The 16,778-nt window shown below is 39.0% G+C and overlaps 1 protein-coding gene across 1 annotated transcript; it reads right to left on the bottom strand.

Annotated features, from left to right (window-relative positions):
- Window positions 1-541: 541 nt before the first annotated feature.
- LOC116893648 (membrane-spanning 4-domains subfamily A member 4D-like) lies at window positions 542-11,934 on the bottom strand. Its single transcript, XM_032895365.1, has 6 exons — window positions 11,800-11,934; window positions 9,906-10,025; window positions 6,411-6,467; window positions 4,974-5,099; window positions 3,083-3,184; window positions 542-673 (listed from the first exon to the last, which is right to left on the bottom strand). Exons 1-6 carry the CDS (start codon window positions 11,932-11,934, stop codon window positions 542-544), a joined length of 672 nt encoding a protein of 223 aa, XP_032751256.1.
- Between the last annotated feature and the right edge of the window lie 4,844 nt (window positions 11,935-16,778).

The following is a 16,778-nucleotide window of genomic DNA, read 5'->3' as shown; positions in this document are numbered from 1 at the left end:
TTGTTTGTGTGTGTGTATTTAAGGATCAGGTATTCTGATTTCAGTCACTTCTTTTTACTATAATTTTTCACCAAATCAATTAAAGTATACACTATGTTATTATATGATGAATATGTACATAAAGACTAAAATTGGTTGCTATCATTAGTAATTTAATATATCTGTTGTCTTACATATTTTATGTGTTTATACACGATCATAAGCAGCTAAAACTACTTATGTAGAAAAAGCCCCCCAAAAAGTAAACTCCAGTCTTTATTCTTTGCAAAGGTATCTCATTTGACTAACACAGGTCTTTGTTTGTTTTTTCAGTTTTGCTTTCAAAACTTCTTTGCCAATGCATTGCCCCTTGTACCTACAATGAATAGAGGATGTTAAAGTTTTGTTGACATAATAATGCTTGACTTTCATGTTTATACCATGTCTTATATTCCTCCAAAATTCAGTACAATGAAGTGTTAATTTCCTAGAGAAATGCATACACACACACATGCACACACACACACACACACACACACACACACACACACACGCATCAAAATTAGACTATTGCTCCTGGGTATACATTTTCTGGAACATTTTTTCCTTGGCACTCTGGTGGTAGCAATGGTTGAAGTGGCATGGAGGGCGCCATCACTGTCACAGGAGGATTTGATGGTAGCACTACAAGAACCTGTGAAATGAATCAAAATGTTATTGAGTCACCCAGTATAGCCAGCACTTCCATTTCCTTACCCTATGGAGTCACTTTTACTAATATCTATACTGTGGCTACTAAGTTAAATCAAACATCACATTGAGTGGTGTCGGGTCACGTTTTGGATCATGAGGTGTTGCAGACCTGGGACACTCTTTCTGTGTCAACTGAGTAGTTGGTATCTGCAGCTGCATCTTGGAGCATCAGTCTTCTGTGTGAATGATTTTCTTGAACCAAAGTGTCACAGAAAATGACAGTGGCATTCTTCCAAATTAGTCTGCTCCTGCTGACACAGCACATACAACTTAACATGGTGGCCTTGAATGAAGTTCTGCACAAATGTCAGGGACCCAGAATGGCAGAAGCATCATGACACATGGAAATATATTCTGTCTTTCTCAATCAAGGGCCATAAGGCAGCAGTAGAATGAAGAAGATGTACATATTTAAGATGTGCATGTGCCTAGGTCACTGCTTTTGTGGGTTAACACACAAGAGGGCAGCAGGGACAGCATTCCTCAGCCCCAGGGAGCAGTTGCTGTGTTACACTAGCTTCCTATATGAGCTCTGAAGCAGCTTATCTGGCATAACGTATTCAGGGTCTATTTCCTGGTTATTTTTCCCCTAATACAGTTTTTTCTCCTCCTATATATGTCACTTTCTTATGTCTATGAGACTTTCTTCCTCATCCTTGTTCAAGAGCATCTGCAGCAGTCCTTGAGTTGAGACAGTGGCCATGTGTGCAAAAAAATGAAAGTTTCTGAGGAACACCATTTAGACAGGAGAATAGGGACTAGAAAAAAAGAGTTGGAGTAGAGGGAATAGAACTGTATTTGATTAAAAGACACCATATGCAAGTAGGGCATATATAATGTAAAAGAAACCAGTACACAAAAGAAGACTCTAAGCTCTTCTTTACCTGGGATTTAGCTAAGGAAGACAGCACACTGAGTGGGGTTGTGGGGCAGTGAATCCCCCATACAGACAAAATGACTGAGTCTGTAATGGTCCTAAAAATGTGCTTCATTCTGAGGCTGGATGCTTCTTAGGCTCTTTCTACACCTAAGCAATCCACTTCCATTCTTAGGAACGCTTTTATTTCCTTGACAAACTGTTGCTATTTCTAACAGGAGTCCCTGGTACAATGCATAGCTGTGTAACACTAGTATCTGGAAGTGGATGACCTCTGAACACAGAGGGGTGGCTTGGCACTTCTAAATATGTTTTCCCAGACTTTCTGGTCTTTGAGGTCTTTCTGTCTTGTGCCTGGAAAATGAAGGGATTTTCAGCTGTCTGTCCAGTTTTGTTCTGTTTGTTTTGGTTTACCTCTTTCAAACTTTCCTAAAAGTGTCCTTGCCCTTCCTTCCTAGTCTTGCTTTAAACTCTGTTATTAATGAAACTAGGAAATCCAGAAGGAACCTCAGCTTTTCTGCACAAGAAAACCTTTTAAGACAGAGCAGTGGACATGACAAAGTTGTTTTTTTTTTTAATTAGATATATTTCTTTACTTACATTTCAAATGTTATTTCCTTTCCCACTTTCCTGTCCATAAACCCCCATCCCCTCCCCATAACTCATGCCGGTATTCCCACCATACATACCCCTTACTGCCCCCCCCATTCCCCTGCACTGGGAGTCCAACCTTGGCAGGACCAAGGGCTTCCCCTTCCACTGGTGCCCCAACGAGGCTATTCTCTGCTATTGTGGACTATTGTGAAAGGTGTCATTTCCCTAATTTCCTTCTCAGCCTGTTTATTCTTTGAGTAGAGAAAGGCTACTGATTTGTTTGAGCTAATTTTAGATGCAGTCACTTTGCTGAAGTTGTTTATCAGGCTAAGTAGTTCTCTGATAGAACTTTTGCGGTCACTTAAGTACACTATCATATCATCTACAAATAGGAATATTTTGATTTCTTCACTTCCAATTTGTATCCCTTTGACCTCCTTTCACTGTCTGATTGCTCTGGCTTGGACTTTGAGTACTATATTGAATAAGTAGGGAGACACTGGGCAGCCTTGTCTAATCCCTGATTTTAGTGGAATTGTTTCAAGTTTCTCTTCATTTAGTTTGATGTTAGCTACGGGTTTGCTGTATATTGCTTTTACTGTGTTTAGATATGGGCCTTGAATTCCTGATATTTCCAGGACTTTTATCATGAAGGGGTGTTGAATTTTGTCAAATGCTTTCTCAGTACCTAATGATCATGTGGTTCTTACCTTTGAGTTTGTTTATATAGTGGATTACATTGGTGGATTTTCATATATTAAACCAACCCTTCATCCCTGGGATGAAGCCTACTGGATCATGATGGATGATAGATTTGTGTGACTGATTACAGAGCAATAGAGACCTACTAAGCATCACCCAACAAAGACTGATACTCACCTCACTAGAGTTACAACAGGAAGCTTTACATCCAAATGCAGAGATGGACACAGCAATGCAGAATTCTAGTATATTTAATATTAGCATCAAAACATCCAAACCCTAAAAACAGATTCATACCAAGGAATGTGAGGAATAGAGATTACAAGTTTGAAATATGTCCTCCTACTCCAACTACTATGCCAAAAGAAGGAAGGGCCTGTCCAGGTGTTTGGAAATGAAGCTTTTGATATAACCCAAAACTAAGACAAGTTCTTGGTCTCCTGATTGTCACTAATTTTCTCACTTATAGGAAGACTATCCTGGCCTGGGCAGGCTGTCCAAGTTATTATGACATCTTTACTCATAGAAGTAAGATCTGAAGAATCCTAGTCTAAGAGCCTGGGAATGCTTCAATGTCTGCCTAGAAAATAGAAGGCAGAATGAGGAGCCAAGAAATGTGGACAGAAGGCGGGAACACAAAAGCCGAGGATGTTGGTTTTCCCTACTCACAGAAAGACAGCAGCCCTGCCAACAGTTGACTTTATACAGTGAGACTCATTTTGAACTTCTGTCATCATGTAATATATATTTGGATTATGCACTATTTTGGTAGTGATCGTCACAACTGTGGTAAATCACTGGAGGGTTGTGCACCACACTCCTTAGCGTACAAAGCATTTGGCTTTGTCCGGATCTTCCCCAAGCCACAGGATCAAAATGGAAGACCAATGGTGTCACATTTGTTGTGAATTCTCCTGCCTTGACCTGGTTTGATCTAAAGTTGGCAGGTTTGAATATTTTCAGTGATCAGAAATGGTCCCCCTCCTGTGCATTACTCCATTGATCAGGAGCTTGGCACATGACAGATACTGATTCAGTGGCCATGAGAATATTTGCATTGGTTGTTTCCATCCTTGCTCGTGTGTCACCAGATCACTTAGTCTCTGTGTGCAGACCTTGTGACAGGCATCAGTGGAGGACAGCAAAGTAGGAGAGATAGCAATCTTACATTACATATAGTTTAATTTACATAAACAAGTGCAGGGTAGGGCTTGTGGCTCACAAGTATAATCCCACCATTAAGAAGAGAGGGTGGTTTTTAACCCAAGGGTAACTTGGGCTACATAATAAGACTCCATTCTCCAGCAATACCAATCACACATACTGAAAACATCAATTAAGACACAACAAAGCAAAGGTAGATTTCAACATAAGTAGCAGATGTATATGTGTTTATAATACACTATTATAAGATATAGGAACTATCTTTTTCTTGATAGCTTGACTGATCATTGGCAATTCCATGTGGCTAATTCTTGGCATTCAAGGTAGCATGCAATATATCTGGTCTTTCTTATAAATAGCTTTCACCTTTAAACCTGTTTTGCAAAGATTATAAGCTATACAATCTTTTTCTCCCTAGAGTATTGGCACCTCCCACCATTAGGAACTTGGATTTATTTTGGATCTCTCTGGGGCACTAACTGAAGACTAGACATGACACATGGGTCCCTATGGTGGAGAAGTAGCCACTTCAGTGATTTTCTTTGTACTTAGTCACAGACAGAAGAGAAATAATGAGGTTTCACCTGATCTCTAAAATATTGTCCTACTTCACTATTATTTCAGCAACCCAAATTGATTTGTTTTCCTATTCTCTTTTCTTTTTTCCCAATAAACTTTTTTATTCAGTTTTACATCCCAATCACAGCCCCCTTCCTCTTTTCCCAGTCCCAGCTCTACAAAACCTTCTTCCCATCCCCCCTCCCCTTCTCCTTAGGGGAGGGGAACCCCTTTAGGTACCACCTCCAAATTTGATTTTATGATCAGAATGTTAACTGCTGCTTTTGCAAGAGTCAGTGAGCCCTTACCTCCCCCATGGCATCCTACCAGCAGAGTCAATACTTACCCTGGCGATTGGATCACTACCATATAAGAAAGAATATGCACTCAAAACCACACTGACAACACCCATTATGCTTGCAGCTGCAGCCAACACAGAGCTGATAGTGTTCAGACTTAGACTGCTGATGACCTAGAAAGGAATGAGAATTAGTTATCAGTGGATGTATAACTCCATCAGTATTTGAAATACACCATTTCATCATCTTCTTGCCAAAACTAGACTGTGTCTTCTCTTATAGTAGCTTAACTTCCTATCCCTTGCCAAAATAAAAGCAAAATAACTGTTACTCCTAAGACTAAATCCTCCAGATGATTCTCAAGGACACAAGATGCTCTCCAAATTTACTAGCAAAATTTTCAAAGTCTTTGACACGTTATCTGGAGAGCTTGTCCATCATTTACCACCACACTGTGCTGCAAATGCCTAACTGCCCTTGTGCAGATGCTGATGGCCATGTCCCTCTTGCATATTTCCTCCTATGCTGTAGACATAGCCCCACAATCATGTACGCATGGTTCATTTAAATAAACTTTATTGTGAGAAGTAAAACGACTCAGCAAACTGAAAGTCTGCTGCATCTAGAACATGAGCTACAGGTTAGTGGTCAAAGTTGGTGAAAGATGCTAAGGAGACAGACAGGATTTAGCCTGGGTTTCAAAAGGTCACCTGATCATGCTACACAAGTTGATGTCTACGTGCTGCAGGAAGTGAAATTCAAATGCAGCTTTTACAGGATGAAATAATAGTTGGACTCTTGGCTTTTGCGCTTACCAGCTTTATGATAGACATATCATTGTAAATGTCTTTTTAAGCCATGTATTATTTTTTGTTTACAAATGGTTTTTCTGCCTATATGTACATTCAGCATGCACATGGCCCTGGTACCCACATAAGCCAGATGAGGGCTTGAGATCCCATGGAATTGTAGTTATGCATGTCTGTTAGACACCATGTGGGTGCATGGAAAAAAATCTGGGTCCTCTGTAAGAACAGCAAGTGTTCTTAACTTCTGACCATCTCTCTGGTCTCTAAATTTGTTTTGAACCTTTTATTTTGGATACATCTGAAGAAGGCATTTTAACATGTCAATCAATACTTCACTTATTAATGCCACTGCAAATATTTGGGTATCAGTATTATGCGCTGTATCTGAAGCTTCATGGCACATCTGTGTAAACCCCACCTGACATTTCTTCCCTGAATTCACTGTACCAGCACCAGGTTTCTCCCAGCAACTGCCCAACTGCCCTGATATGATATCTATCAAACATGATGCGACTTATTATGAACCAGTAGCTCAGCTACACTTTTGAAAGTCAGGTCCTTCTAAACTCATAGCCACGGCTTTAGGAAGATAGAGTCAACCCCTTTACATCTTAGCAGAATGCATAGTTGATGAAATTGCTCCCCTTTGATAGCTAAATAAACCAAAATACATACCAGGCTCTTTGTCGCTTTCACTCCTGCTACAATTGACAGGGATCCGGAGACAATGAACTGGTCAGGAGGGGAAATATCCAGGTTAAAAAATTTTTAAACAGTTGTTATAAATCGTAGCATACTGACCCTTACTTCTGAAGTAACTGAGTCTAGAAAACTGACCAATTTCTGAAAAGCAACAGGTTTTTTTTTTAATTTTTAAACTAAATTTGTTGTATTTTGGAGCATCTTTTGGGTATATGCCCAGGGATGGTGTAGCTGGGTCCTCAGGTAGTACCATGTCCAATTTTCTGAGGAACCTCCATACTGATTTCCAGAGTAGTTGTACCAGCTTGTAATCCCACCAACAATGGAGGAGTGTTCCTCTTTTTTCACATCCTCGACAGCATCTGCTGTCACCTGACTTTTTGATCATTGCCATTCTGACTGGTGTGAGGTGGAATTTCAGGGTTGTTTTGATTAGTATTTCCCTGATGACTATGGATGGTGAACATTTCTTTAGGTGCTTCTTGGTCATGTGATATTCTTCAGTTGAGAATTCTTTGTTCAGCTCTGAGTTCCCATTTTTAATAGGGTTATTTGATTCTCTGGAGTCTAACTTCTTGAGTCCCTTTTATATATTGGATATTAGTCCTCTATCTGATGTAGTATTGGTAAAGATCTTTTCCCAATCTGTTGGTTGCTGGGAAAGCAGCAGTTTTCTAAGTCACCCACCTTCCCCATACTCACAAGAGCAAAGAGGAAAAGTAAAATAAGATAATGGAAGAAACATCAGGGTTTTTTATTAGATTATTTCATTTGTTTATTTTGCATGTTTGAGCAAGGTCTTGTTATGTAGTTCTGGTTGACCTAGAGCTTGCTACATAAATCAGGCCAGGCTTGTGTTCGGAGTGGCTTTCCTGTTTATGCTTCCTGGGTGAAAGGATTACAGGCAGGAGCCATCAAAGTGTCTCAAAATTGTAGTAATGTTCTCTCTATGCTTCCAGTAGGGAGGAATAAGCCATGGTCCCTCTTTGCTGTCTTTCCCCACTTAAAGATCTGTGACTGGAATGATCATCTTTCTAATTACACTGACAAAGCTGTCTGCAGTTTCTTACTCTGGAGATGTCTACTTAATATTTATGACATTTTGAGATTATATTTTATAGACTTGAAAAGAAACTGAGAACTTTTTAAGATTTAAAATCATCGGGTCCTTTCACATACTTCTTATTAAGGTTTTTAAAACCCTATTTAAGTTTCATGTTATCAAAAGTTTTAAGAGCAGCACAAACTAAATATCTTTCTTATAACAAGATTTTTGCCAACATGATACCAAACTAAAGAAATTAGCCCATCTAAAATAGAAAAGAAATTATCCTTGATGAAAATGCAGATTGAAAGCTGTAAATAAAATAATATCAACAAATTAAATTATATATTAGATGATTACTAAAATATGTAGTTCATTTGAGTCTGCCAATTTGGTCATTATTTTCAATTAATTGAAATGACTGCTTTCAATTTATTGAACTGACCTTTTTAGACTATTCAGCTAAATATACAGATGACTAGATTTGCTTTCCAAATTTTAGTTTAGAAGATCTAATGGAATATTTATTGGATTTGTCATAAGAAAAGAATAGGTATTTCTTTTTGAATATTTTATTAGTATGTATTAATTATATAAGGTGATGGGTTTCATTATGATATTTTCATGCATATATATAATGCAATTTGATCAAAAAAAAGAAAAAACAGATTTAAAGTTAATGGAGTGTTCACTAGGACCACATCATTGAAACTAAAATTAAGATATAGATGAGAGGCTGGGGAGTTGATTTCACCCCATGCAGGCAGGCCTGAAACCTTGAATTGGATCTTCCATCATGAACTATGGGAGTTGGTTTCCAAGATGGTATTGGGTAAGAAATAAGGATTGAAGCAGACATCCACAATGAAGAGATAAATGAGATTCTGAGTTCTTGTTCATGGACTAAAAAAATTAACCTTCTTTTGTCTCATTTTATTTTTCATTTGTACAGTGAAGAGAAAAGGCAATTTCTCAGAACATGTAGTGCCTGATTGAGGTGAAACATTACATAAAAAATTTAGTAATGGCCCAGATTACAGTGCAACGTAAGATATTAGTGGTATTATTGGTGGGATTATCACCATCATCATTATTAATACCATTGATACTATTATTGATATATAAAGTACCATGAAATTTGAAAAATATGGCAGTCTGTGGGATTCTTCAAATCTTAAACATCTGTTGTAAAATAAAAAGGAAAAATTAAAGTACCAGGTCTACCAAATGACCAAATTTTCTCATTCTCCAGTTCATAATAAAGAGAAGCCTTGCAATGCTTGAATAAGACTCTAAGTTATAAAATAACAAATAACCAAGGTTATGCATTTTGTTCTCTACTTGTAAGTTCATACCATATAGGTAAGAAAATGTTTGGTTTTTATACCTAACTGACACTCTGAACTCTAAAAAAAATTCTCTCTACTTTTATTATAAAGTTTTTAACTTAGAAAATTCTCATTCAAATTTTTGATTAGTTATTTTATTATAGGCTGGCCTGACCACCCAGTGCTCCCAGAAACTAGACCACCAACCAAGGAGTGTACCTGGAGGGATCCGTGGCTCCAGTTACATATGTAGCAGAGGATGGCCTTGCCTGCCAGCAATGGGAGGAGAGGCCCTTGGTCCTATGGAGGTTTAATGCCCCATCATAGGGAGATGCTGGAGCAGTGGAATGTGTGTGCAGAAACACTTACATACAGGCAAAGTGGAAGTGAGGAGGCCAGATTTGGACTGGAGGGCTAGTGGAAGGGTAACTGGAAAGTGGAATATCATTTGAGATGTAAAGGAATGGAATTGCTAATAATAAAAAATGAAACTGAATGTATCTACAGTTCTCCTATTCTCTTAAGCGTTTTTTGAGATTTGGTTAGTCAGATGACTTAATCACCTGCTTAGCTTTGTCCCGTCTTCTTTGCCAGCAACACCCTATTTCATTCATTCTTTCATGATGTCAGAATTTTGTGATCCCTTGCTAGCTAGAAAAGCAGATCTCAATTTCTCCAGGTTAACAACAGCAAGCCAGTCATCCTTGGTTTGAGGAAATACTTATAAAAATTTTATGAGCATTAAAACAGGTAGGTCGGAAGTCATACTGCTCTTTCTAACCAACCCTAGGATTGATTAACCATGAACGTCTGAGGAAATCAGTTGTATCAATGTTTAAGTAACTCTTGTGGGAGTACAAGACTACATGCTGTCACAATATATCTTAAATGACATATTAAATAAACAGTCCACCTATCTTTATGAATGGCATGTGGAAATTGCAATGTGAACAAGGAAATACTGAATCAGGTTTAAATACGCTATTTTCAAACATGTAGACTACTTGAAAGAGTTGAGGGAAGATCTCTCCCAAAGTTAGTGTAGACACAATAGGGTGATATTACCTCCAGTTACAAAAGACTGCGTGTACTCACCATTACTGGTCCCCAAATTGGGGCTTGTAAGGCAACTGAAATGAGTGATCCAAAACCCTTAGTTTTCATTACTATTATTCCTAAGCTGAGGTTTATGAGAGCAATCATAACTTGTACCACCTAGAAACAAAAATAAAAAAACATCATCACCACAAAAAATGATGCCCATGCTGAGTACTATCAAGCCACTAAGTTACCTCCACCAAGTCCTTTCATAATTCATGCATAAATTTTAAATATTATTCTTTTGTCCATTGTCTTCATATAAGGATGAGATACTAACTTATAAATCATCCCTTGGACACACTCTCTCTGTCTCTCTCTCTCTCTCTCTCTCTCTCTCTGTCTCTCTCTCTCACACTCTCTCTCTCACACACACACACACACACACACACACACACACACATTTCAGTAATTTCAGTCTTAGTGAGAATTTGGGAAGTTCTTTCCAGAGATGCTTTGATGATTCCCATGATGCACCTCTACCTCTGTTGCTGTCCTTTGTCACATGATCACATAAGAAAGACTCAAAAATTAGGAAGAAATTATATCAGCAAGATGCAGAATGAGGGAAATATGAAGAGTGCATGTGATCTTCTTTGGGAGCTTGGAGTTTGAGGAAGGAATGTGAATACAGTGAACCAATGATGGAGGAATTTACATATAACTGCCCCCATCCATAAAAAAAGACTCACGGAAAATGAAAGCAACGTATGGAGATGAGTGAGAGGAAAGAAGAGGAGGAAATGTAGAGGAGGATGAATGGGACTATAAGGAAAGATTGAAAAAAACTTATGAATTTATTATCACATGTATGTATGTATATATGTAACAATAATACAGAAAAAGAAGTCACTGCTCATAAAATTTGAAAGGAAGGAGAGAGCTTGGGAGGCTTGGTGGATGAAACAGAGAATGGAAAGTGTGTTATATTTTAATTAACTTTTTTAAAATGGAAAAGGACATATTTAATGAGTTTCTCCACTACGCTTTGATTTGTGGGAACCCACCCAACAAGGTCAGAACTTAATCCAAAGGAAAAATAAAACTAGAGTAAAAATCACTAGGGTTCGAAACAGGGAATCAATGTACAAAAATTTACAAAACCAAAAGTCATTTGTCTTAAAACACAAATAAAATCAATTCCTTGTTAGCCAAGCTGAGAAGAGATGTGGTTAACACTTCCAGGAACCATTCAGGGGATAGGATATGTGGGAAACCCAAGAGAAGAGGCCATCTGACTCAATAACGTAGAGGAAACAGAGAGTTCCTTAAAAATACCATGCACCAAACCTCGGAAAAGAGGTAGCCACAAATGTCAGGAGACAGAATAATTTGAGCTGGACAGGTGCAGGCCTTTAATCCCAGCACTTAGGAGGCAGAGGCAGGCAGACCCCTGTGATATTCAAGGCCAGCCTGGTCTACAGCCTGTGTTCCAGGACAACAAGGGCCACACAGAGAGACAGTGTCTCAAAAGACTAAAAACAAAACAAAACAAAAAATTACCCTCAAAACAAAAACAAACAAATGAACATTTAAAAATAGAATAATTTGAAAAGATTTACTACTACATTATATTATTATTTATTTTGCATTAATATTAAAAATATCAATAAACTAATAGAACACAAAGCACTAAACTCAGAGTTCCCATCACTGGGAGTGTGTATACCTCTATCTCCCCCTTAATTTTACTGTAAAGGTAAAACGGCTCTCAATTTAAAATATTTTATTGATATTTTTAACAGATGCATTTGAAAATCAAATGCTATTACCTCCAGGTTGTGCTGATGTACCATGAAGCTACTGAAAGAGAGCATGGGTGTCTTTTTTTTATTTAAATAATTTATATATTTATAAAATCACTCTCCCCTGAGATCCAAAGATGTCTTACCCCTAGGACTTTGGGTTCCCCCTTCAAGAACTTCTCTTTGTTCTCCTTCCACCTTTGTGATTTTATAACAGATGGGTCCGAGGGCTGAGTTTCTCTAGGAACCACTACTGTGGTGCTCTGTGCCAGTCCTTGCATGGTTTCCAGGGCAGCAGACACAGTACTGAAATAAGAATGAAATTTCAGATGAATTTCTGGAACTGAAGCAATGCCAGGATCCCACTTAAGGGTAAATTCCAAACAAAATCCTCCTATGTTGTTATTGTCGTCGTCATCGTCATCATCATCGTCGTCGTCGTCATCATCGTCATCATCGTCATCGTTGTCAACATCATCATCATCATCATCATCATCATCATCACCATCATCATTATCATCGCTCTAATTGAAAACAATATTTTCTCTTGGTAAGAGGAGCCCAATTCTATTTCCAATTTTATTTTGAATGCTCCTGCTTTTTCTTTATTTACTCACAAATACTTTGGACTTCACTTTTCAAATTCTTAGTTGAAGCATTTGTGCATGTTGACGTCATCTTCAGGAGGTGCACCCCACTTCACCATCTGGTCCCATAACAAAGAAACCCATCACACCTGTGCATTCTCCTCACAAGAGTCTCTGGGTTCCAGCAGATACAACTCCCCTCTGTCTGTGAACTCCTCAACCAACCTGCAGTGCAAGGGACAACTTAAGCAATTCTTGGTGAGGATTGTGGTTTCTTTAATAACCCAGGTAGTTACGTTATCTGAATTGGTTTTTGCTTTAATCCCAGGTGTGAGGTATGGACCTGCTCAGATTGGCCACGGCTGCTAACTAGGAAGGTCTAGTGCTGTAGGAGGGGCGTGATTTTTGGCAACTGCAAATGTTTGGAATTCTGGGGACTCATGAGAGAGTATAAGTGTGAGAATCCGGAACCCTGAGCAAGCTGGTGGTGGCTTCTCTTCCCACCACCACCACACCCCACCATGTCCCTGCTACTGCCAGCTCCTGCTATTGCCTTTGCTGCTTTTGCTATTGCTGGATTGCTGGGTTGCTGTATTGCTGTTTTGCTGTATTGCTGGGTTGCTGGATTGCTGGATTGCTGGATTGCTGAGTTGCTGGGTTGCTGGATTGCTGGATTGCTGGTTAGAGATATTCTGGTGAAGGAGATTGGATTTGCTCTAAGGAGATTCATGTCTCTAATCAGCAAGAAATAGCCTAAAAAGACGTAGACTCCCTTTCCCAGTCTTTCTCTCCTCTCTCCTCCTGTGGGGCTGCAATGGATTGGGGAGGAATTGGGGCAGAGAAGGGTGGTAGACTTTTGAACCCAATAAAGTAGAAAAAATGCCTACACTTCCATTTCATGTTTCAGAAGGCAAAGGTGTTCTTAAGGGAACCCAAGGTGAAGGTCTAGTCCACTCAAATGCACAGCTTTCCTTTTGTTATAAAGAACCTCTGCCATGCCTCTCAGAAATACCTTCAGAGCTCTGGGCTGTGCTGACATCCTCGCTTGCCTATTCATTCCCCTCTTGGGTCACACTTACTGAAGAGAAAGCATAAAGAAGGGAATCTAAATGGTATGTCTCTCTTTGGTCAAACTGAAAATAAAAACAAACAAAAACAAATAAGCTTAAATTTCAACAGTTTGTGGCAATTGTCAGTGATAAAAAAAATGACACCTGAGCAGAGAAAAGCCTGGGCCTAAGATCCAATAATCTGAGGGATGGGAAGATGGCTCAGTGTTTAAGAGTACTTGATGCTCTTCCAGAGGACCCAGGTTCAATTCCTCCCTCCTATATGGCAGCTTGTACCCATCTATAACTATAATTCTAGGGTATAAACACTTTCTCTGGTCTCTTTGAGCACCAGACATGCATGTGGCATACAGATATACATGCAGACAAAACACCTATGCACATAAAAGGTCGAATAATCTGGAGTTTTCTCCTAGCTTTCATTAGCATGGGAATTCCTGGTTATTAACATTCGTTGGAGCATTTTGACTTCATCTGTGAAGGGTGCACTGGGCACAGTTGCTACCAATCTTCTTTCTGACCTGCACACTGCTAAGAGTCTTCTCGGTGTCTTCCATTGATGAACATCTGTATCAGAAGCTTCCGCTCAAGTGCAGACTAATATTAGGCTGGGTGCTGAGCCTTCATCATCTGTATTTCCACCAAACTCTGCATGGAGCAGATGTTGGCTTAACTCATGGATTATCAAAATAATATGTAGGTGACAGATAAATATCATGGAAGGTTATTAAGAGTATGTGAAATGACCACTCAATAATTTAAATATTACCTTCTGGTTTTTGATACCCTGAGTATAGAAAAATTATAACAACCTTATAGAGTGCTCAATTGAGGCCTTCTTTTATTTTAAGTTTTTAAATTTTTTTTTAATTCCAGGTGTGAGATATGGGCCTGCTCAGATTGGCCACAGCTGCTAACTAGGATGGCTTAGTGATGTAGGAGGGGTGTTATTTTTCTTATTAAAAATTAATTTTTTTATTTTTTATTAGATATATTTCTTTACTTACATTTCAAATGTTATTCCCCTTCCCGGTTTTCTGTCCATAAGCCCCCATTCCCTCCCCTCCCCAATACTAGTATTCCCCCTATACATTCACCTTATTGCCCCCCCATGTTCCCCTGCACTGGGGGTACAACATTGGCAGGACCAAGGGCTTCCCTTTCCCCTGGTGCCCCAACAAGGCTATTCTCTGCTACAGATGCATTTGGAGACCTGGGTCAGTCCATGTATAGTCTTTCAGTAGTGGTTTAGTCCCTGGAAGCTCTGGTTGGATGGCATTGTTGTTTTTATGGGGTTGCAAGCTCCTTCAACTCTTTCAATACTTCCTCTGATTCCCCCCAAGGGGGTCCTATTCTCAGTTCGGTGGTTTGCTGATAGCATTGACCTCTGTACTGGACATGTTCTGGATGTATCGTTCAGGAGAGATCTATATCCGGTCCCTTTTAGCATGCATTTTCTACCTTCATCAATCCATCAATCTTATCTAGGTCAGGCTCTGAATGGCAATTCCTTGAGTCACTGCTCTAAACTTTGCTTCCATATCCCCTCCTATTAGTATTTTTTAACCCGTTTAAGAAGGAGTAGGAATATCCGCTTTATGGTCATCCTTCTTCTTGAGCTTCCTGTGGTCTGTGGATTGGATCTGGGGTAATTCGAGCTCTTTGGCTAATATCCATTTATCAATGAGGGCATACCAAGTGTATTTTTCTGTGATTGGGTTACCTCACTCAGGATGATATTTTCCAGTTCCCTCCATTTGCCTATGAATTTCATAAAGTCATTGTTTTTGATAGCTGAGTAATATTCCATTGTGTAGATGTACCACATTTTCTGTAATACATTCCTCTGTTGAAGGGCATCTGGGCTCTTTCCAGCTTCTGGCTATTATAAATAAGGCTGCTATGAACATAGTGGAGCACGTGTCTTTGTTATATGTTGGAGCATCTTTGGGTATATGCCCAAGACAGGTATAGCTGGGTCCTCAGATAGTGGAATGTCCATTTTTCTGAGGAACCTCCAGACTGATTTCCAGAATGGTTGTACCAGCCTGCAATCCCACCAACAATGGAGGAGTGTTCTTTTTTCTCAACATCCTCACCAGCATCTGCTGTCACCTGGGTTTTTGATCTTAGCCATTCTCACTGGTGTGAGGTGAAATCTCAGGGTTGTTTTGATTTGCATTTCCCTGATGACCAAAGATGTTGAACATTTCTTTAGGTGCTTCTCAGCCATTCGATAATCCTCAGCTAAGATTGTTTTGTTTAGCTCTCTACCCCATTTTAATAGGGCTATTTGGCTCTCTGCAGTTCTTTGTATAATTTGGATATTAGCCCTCTATCAGATGGAGGATTGGTAGAGATCTTTTCCCAATCAGTTGGTTGCCATTTTGTCCTAATGACAGCATCTTTTGCTTTACAAAACCTTTGCAGTTTTATGAGGTACCATTTGTCAATTCTTGATCTTAGAGTATGAGCCATTGGTGTTTCGTTCAAGAAATTTTCCCCAGTGCTCATGTGTTCAAGACCCTTCCCCACTTTTTCTTCTATTACTTTGAGTGTATCTGGTTTGATGTGGAGGTTCTTGATCCACTTGGACTTAAGCTTTATACATGGTTATAAGAATGGATCGATTTGCATTCTTCTACATGCTGACTTCCAGTTGAACCAGCACCATTTGTTGAAAATGTTATCATTCTTCCATTGAATGGTTTTAGCTCCTTTGTTTTGTCAAAAATCAAGTGACAATATATGTGTGGGTTCATTTCTGGGTCCTCAATTCTATTCCACTGATCTACCTGCCTGTCTCTGTAACAATACCATACAGTTTCTATGACTATTGCTCTGTAATACTGCTTGAAATCAGAGATGGTGATTACCCCAGAAGTTCTTTTATTGTTGAGTATAGTTTTCACTATCCTGGGATTTTTGTTATTACAAATGTATTTGCAAATTGCTCTTTTTATCTCTATAAAGAATTGAGTAGGAATTTTGATGGGGATTGCATTGAATCTGTAGATCACTTTTGGCAAAATGACCATATTTACTATATTAATCCTACCAATCCATGAGCATGGGAGATCTTTCCATCTTCTGAGATCTTCGATTTCTTTCTTCAGAGACTTGAAATTCTTGTCATACAGATCTTTCACTTGCTTGGATAAAGTCACACCAAGATATTTTATATTATTTGGGATTATTATGAAGGGTGTCACTTACTTAATTTCTTTCTCAGCCTGTTTATCCTTTGAGTAGAGGAAGGCTACTGACTTGTTTGAGCTAATTTTATACCCGGACACTTTGCTGAAGTTGTTTATCAGGTTAAGTAGTTCTCAGGTGGAACTTTTGGGGTCACTTAAATACACTACTATATCATCTGCAAATAGTGATATTTTGATTTCTTCCCTTCCAATTTGTATCCCTTTGACCTCCTTTTGCTGTCTCACTGCTCTGGCTAAGATATCAAGTACT

Source organism: Rattus rattus, chromosome 2 (assembly GCF_011064425.1).
Source record: "Rattus rattus isolate New Zealand chromosome 2, Rrattus_CSIRO_v1, whole genome shotgun sequence".
Lineage (NCBI taxonomy): Eukaryota > Metazoa > Chordata > Mammalia > Rodentia > Muridae > Rattus > Rattus rattus.
This window is presented reverse-complemented; position numbering and strand designations above follow the sequence as displayed.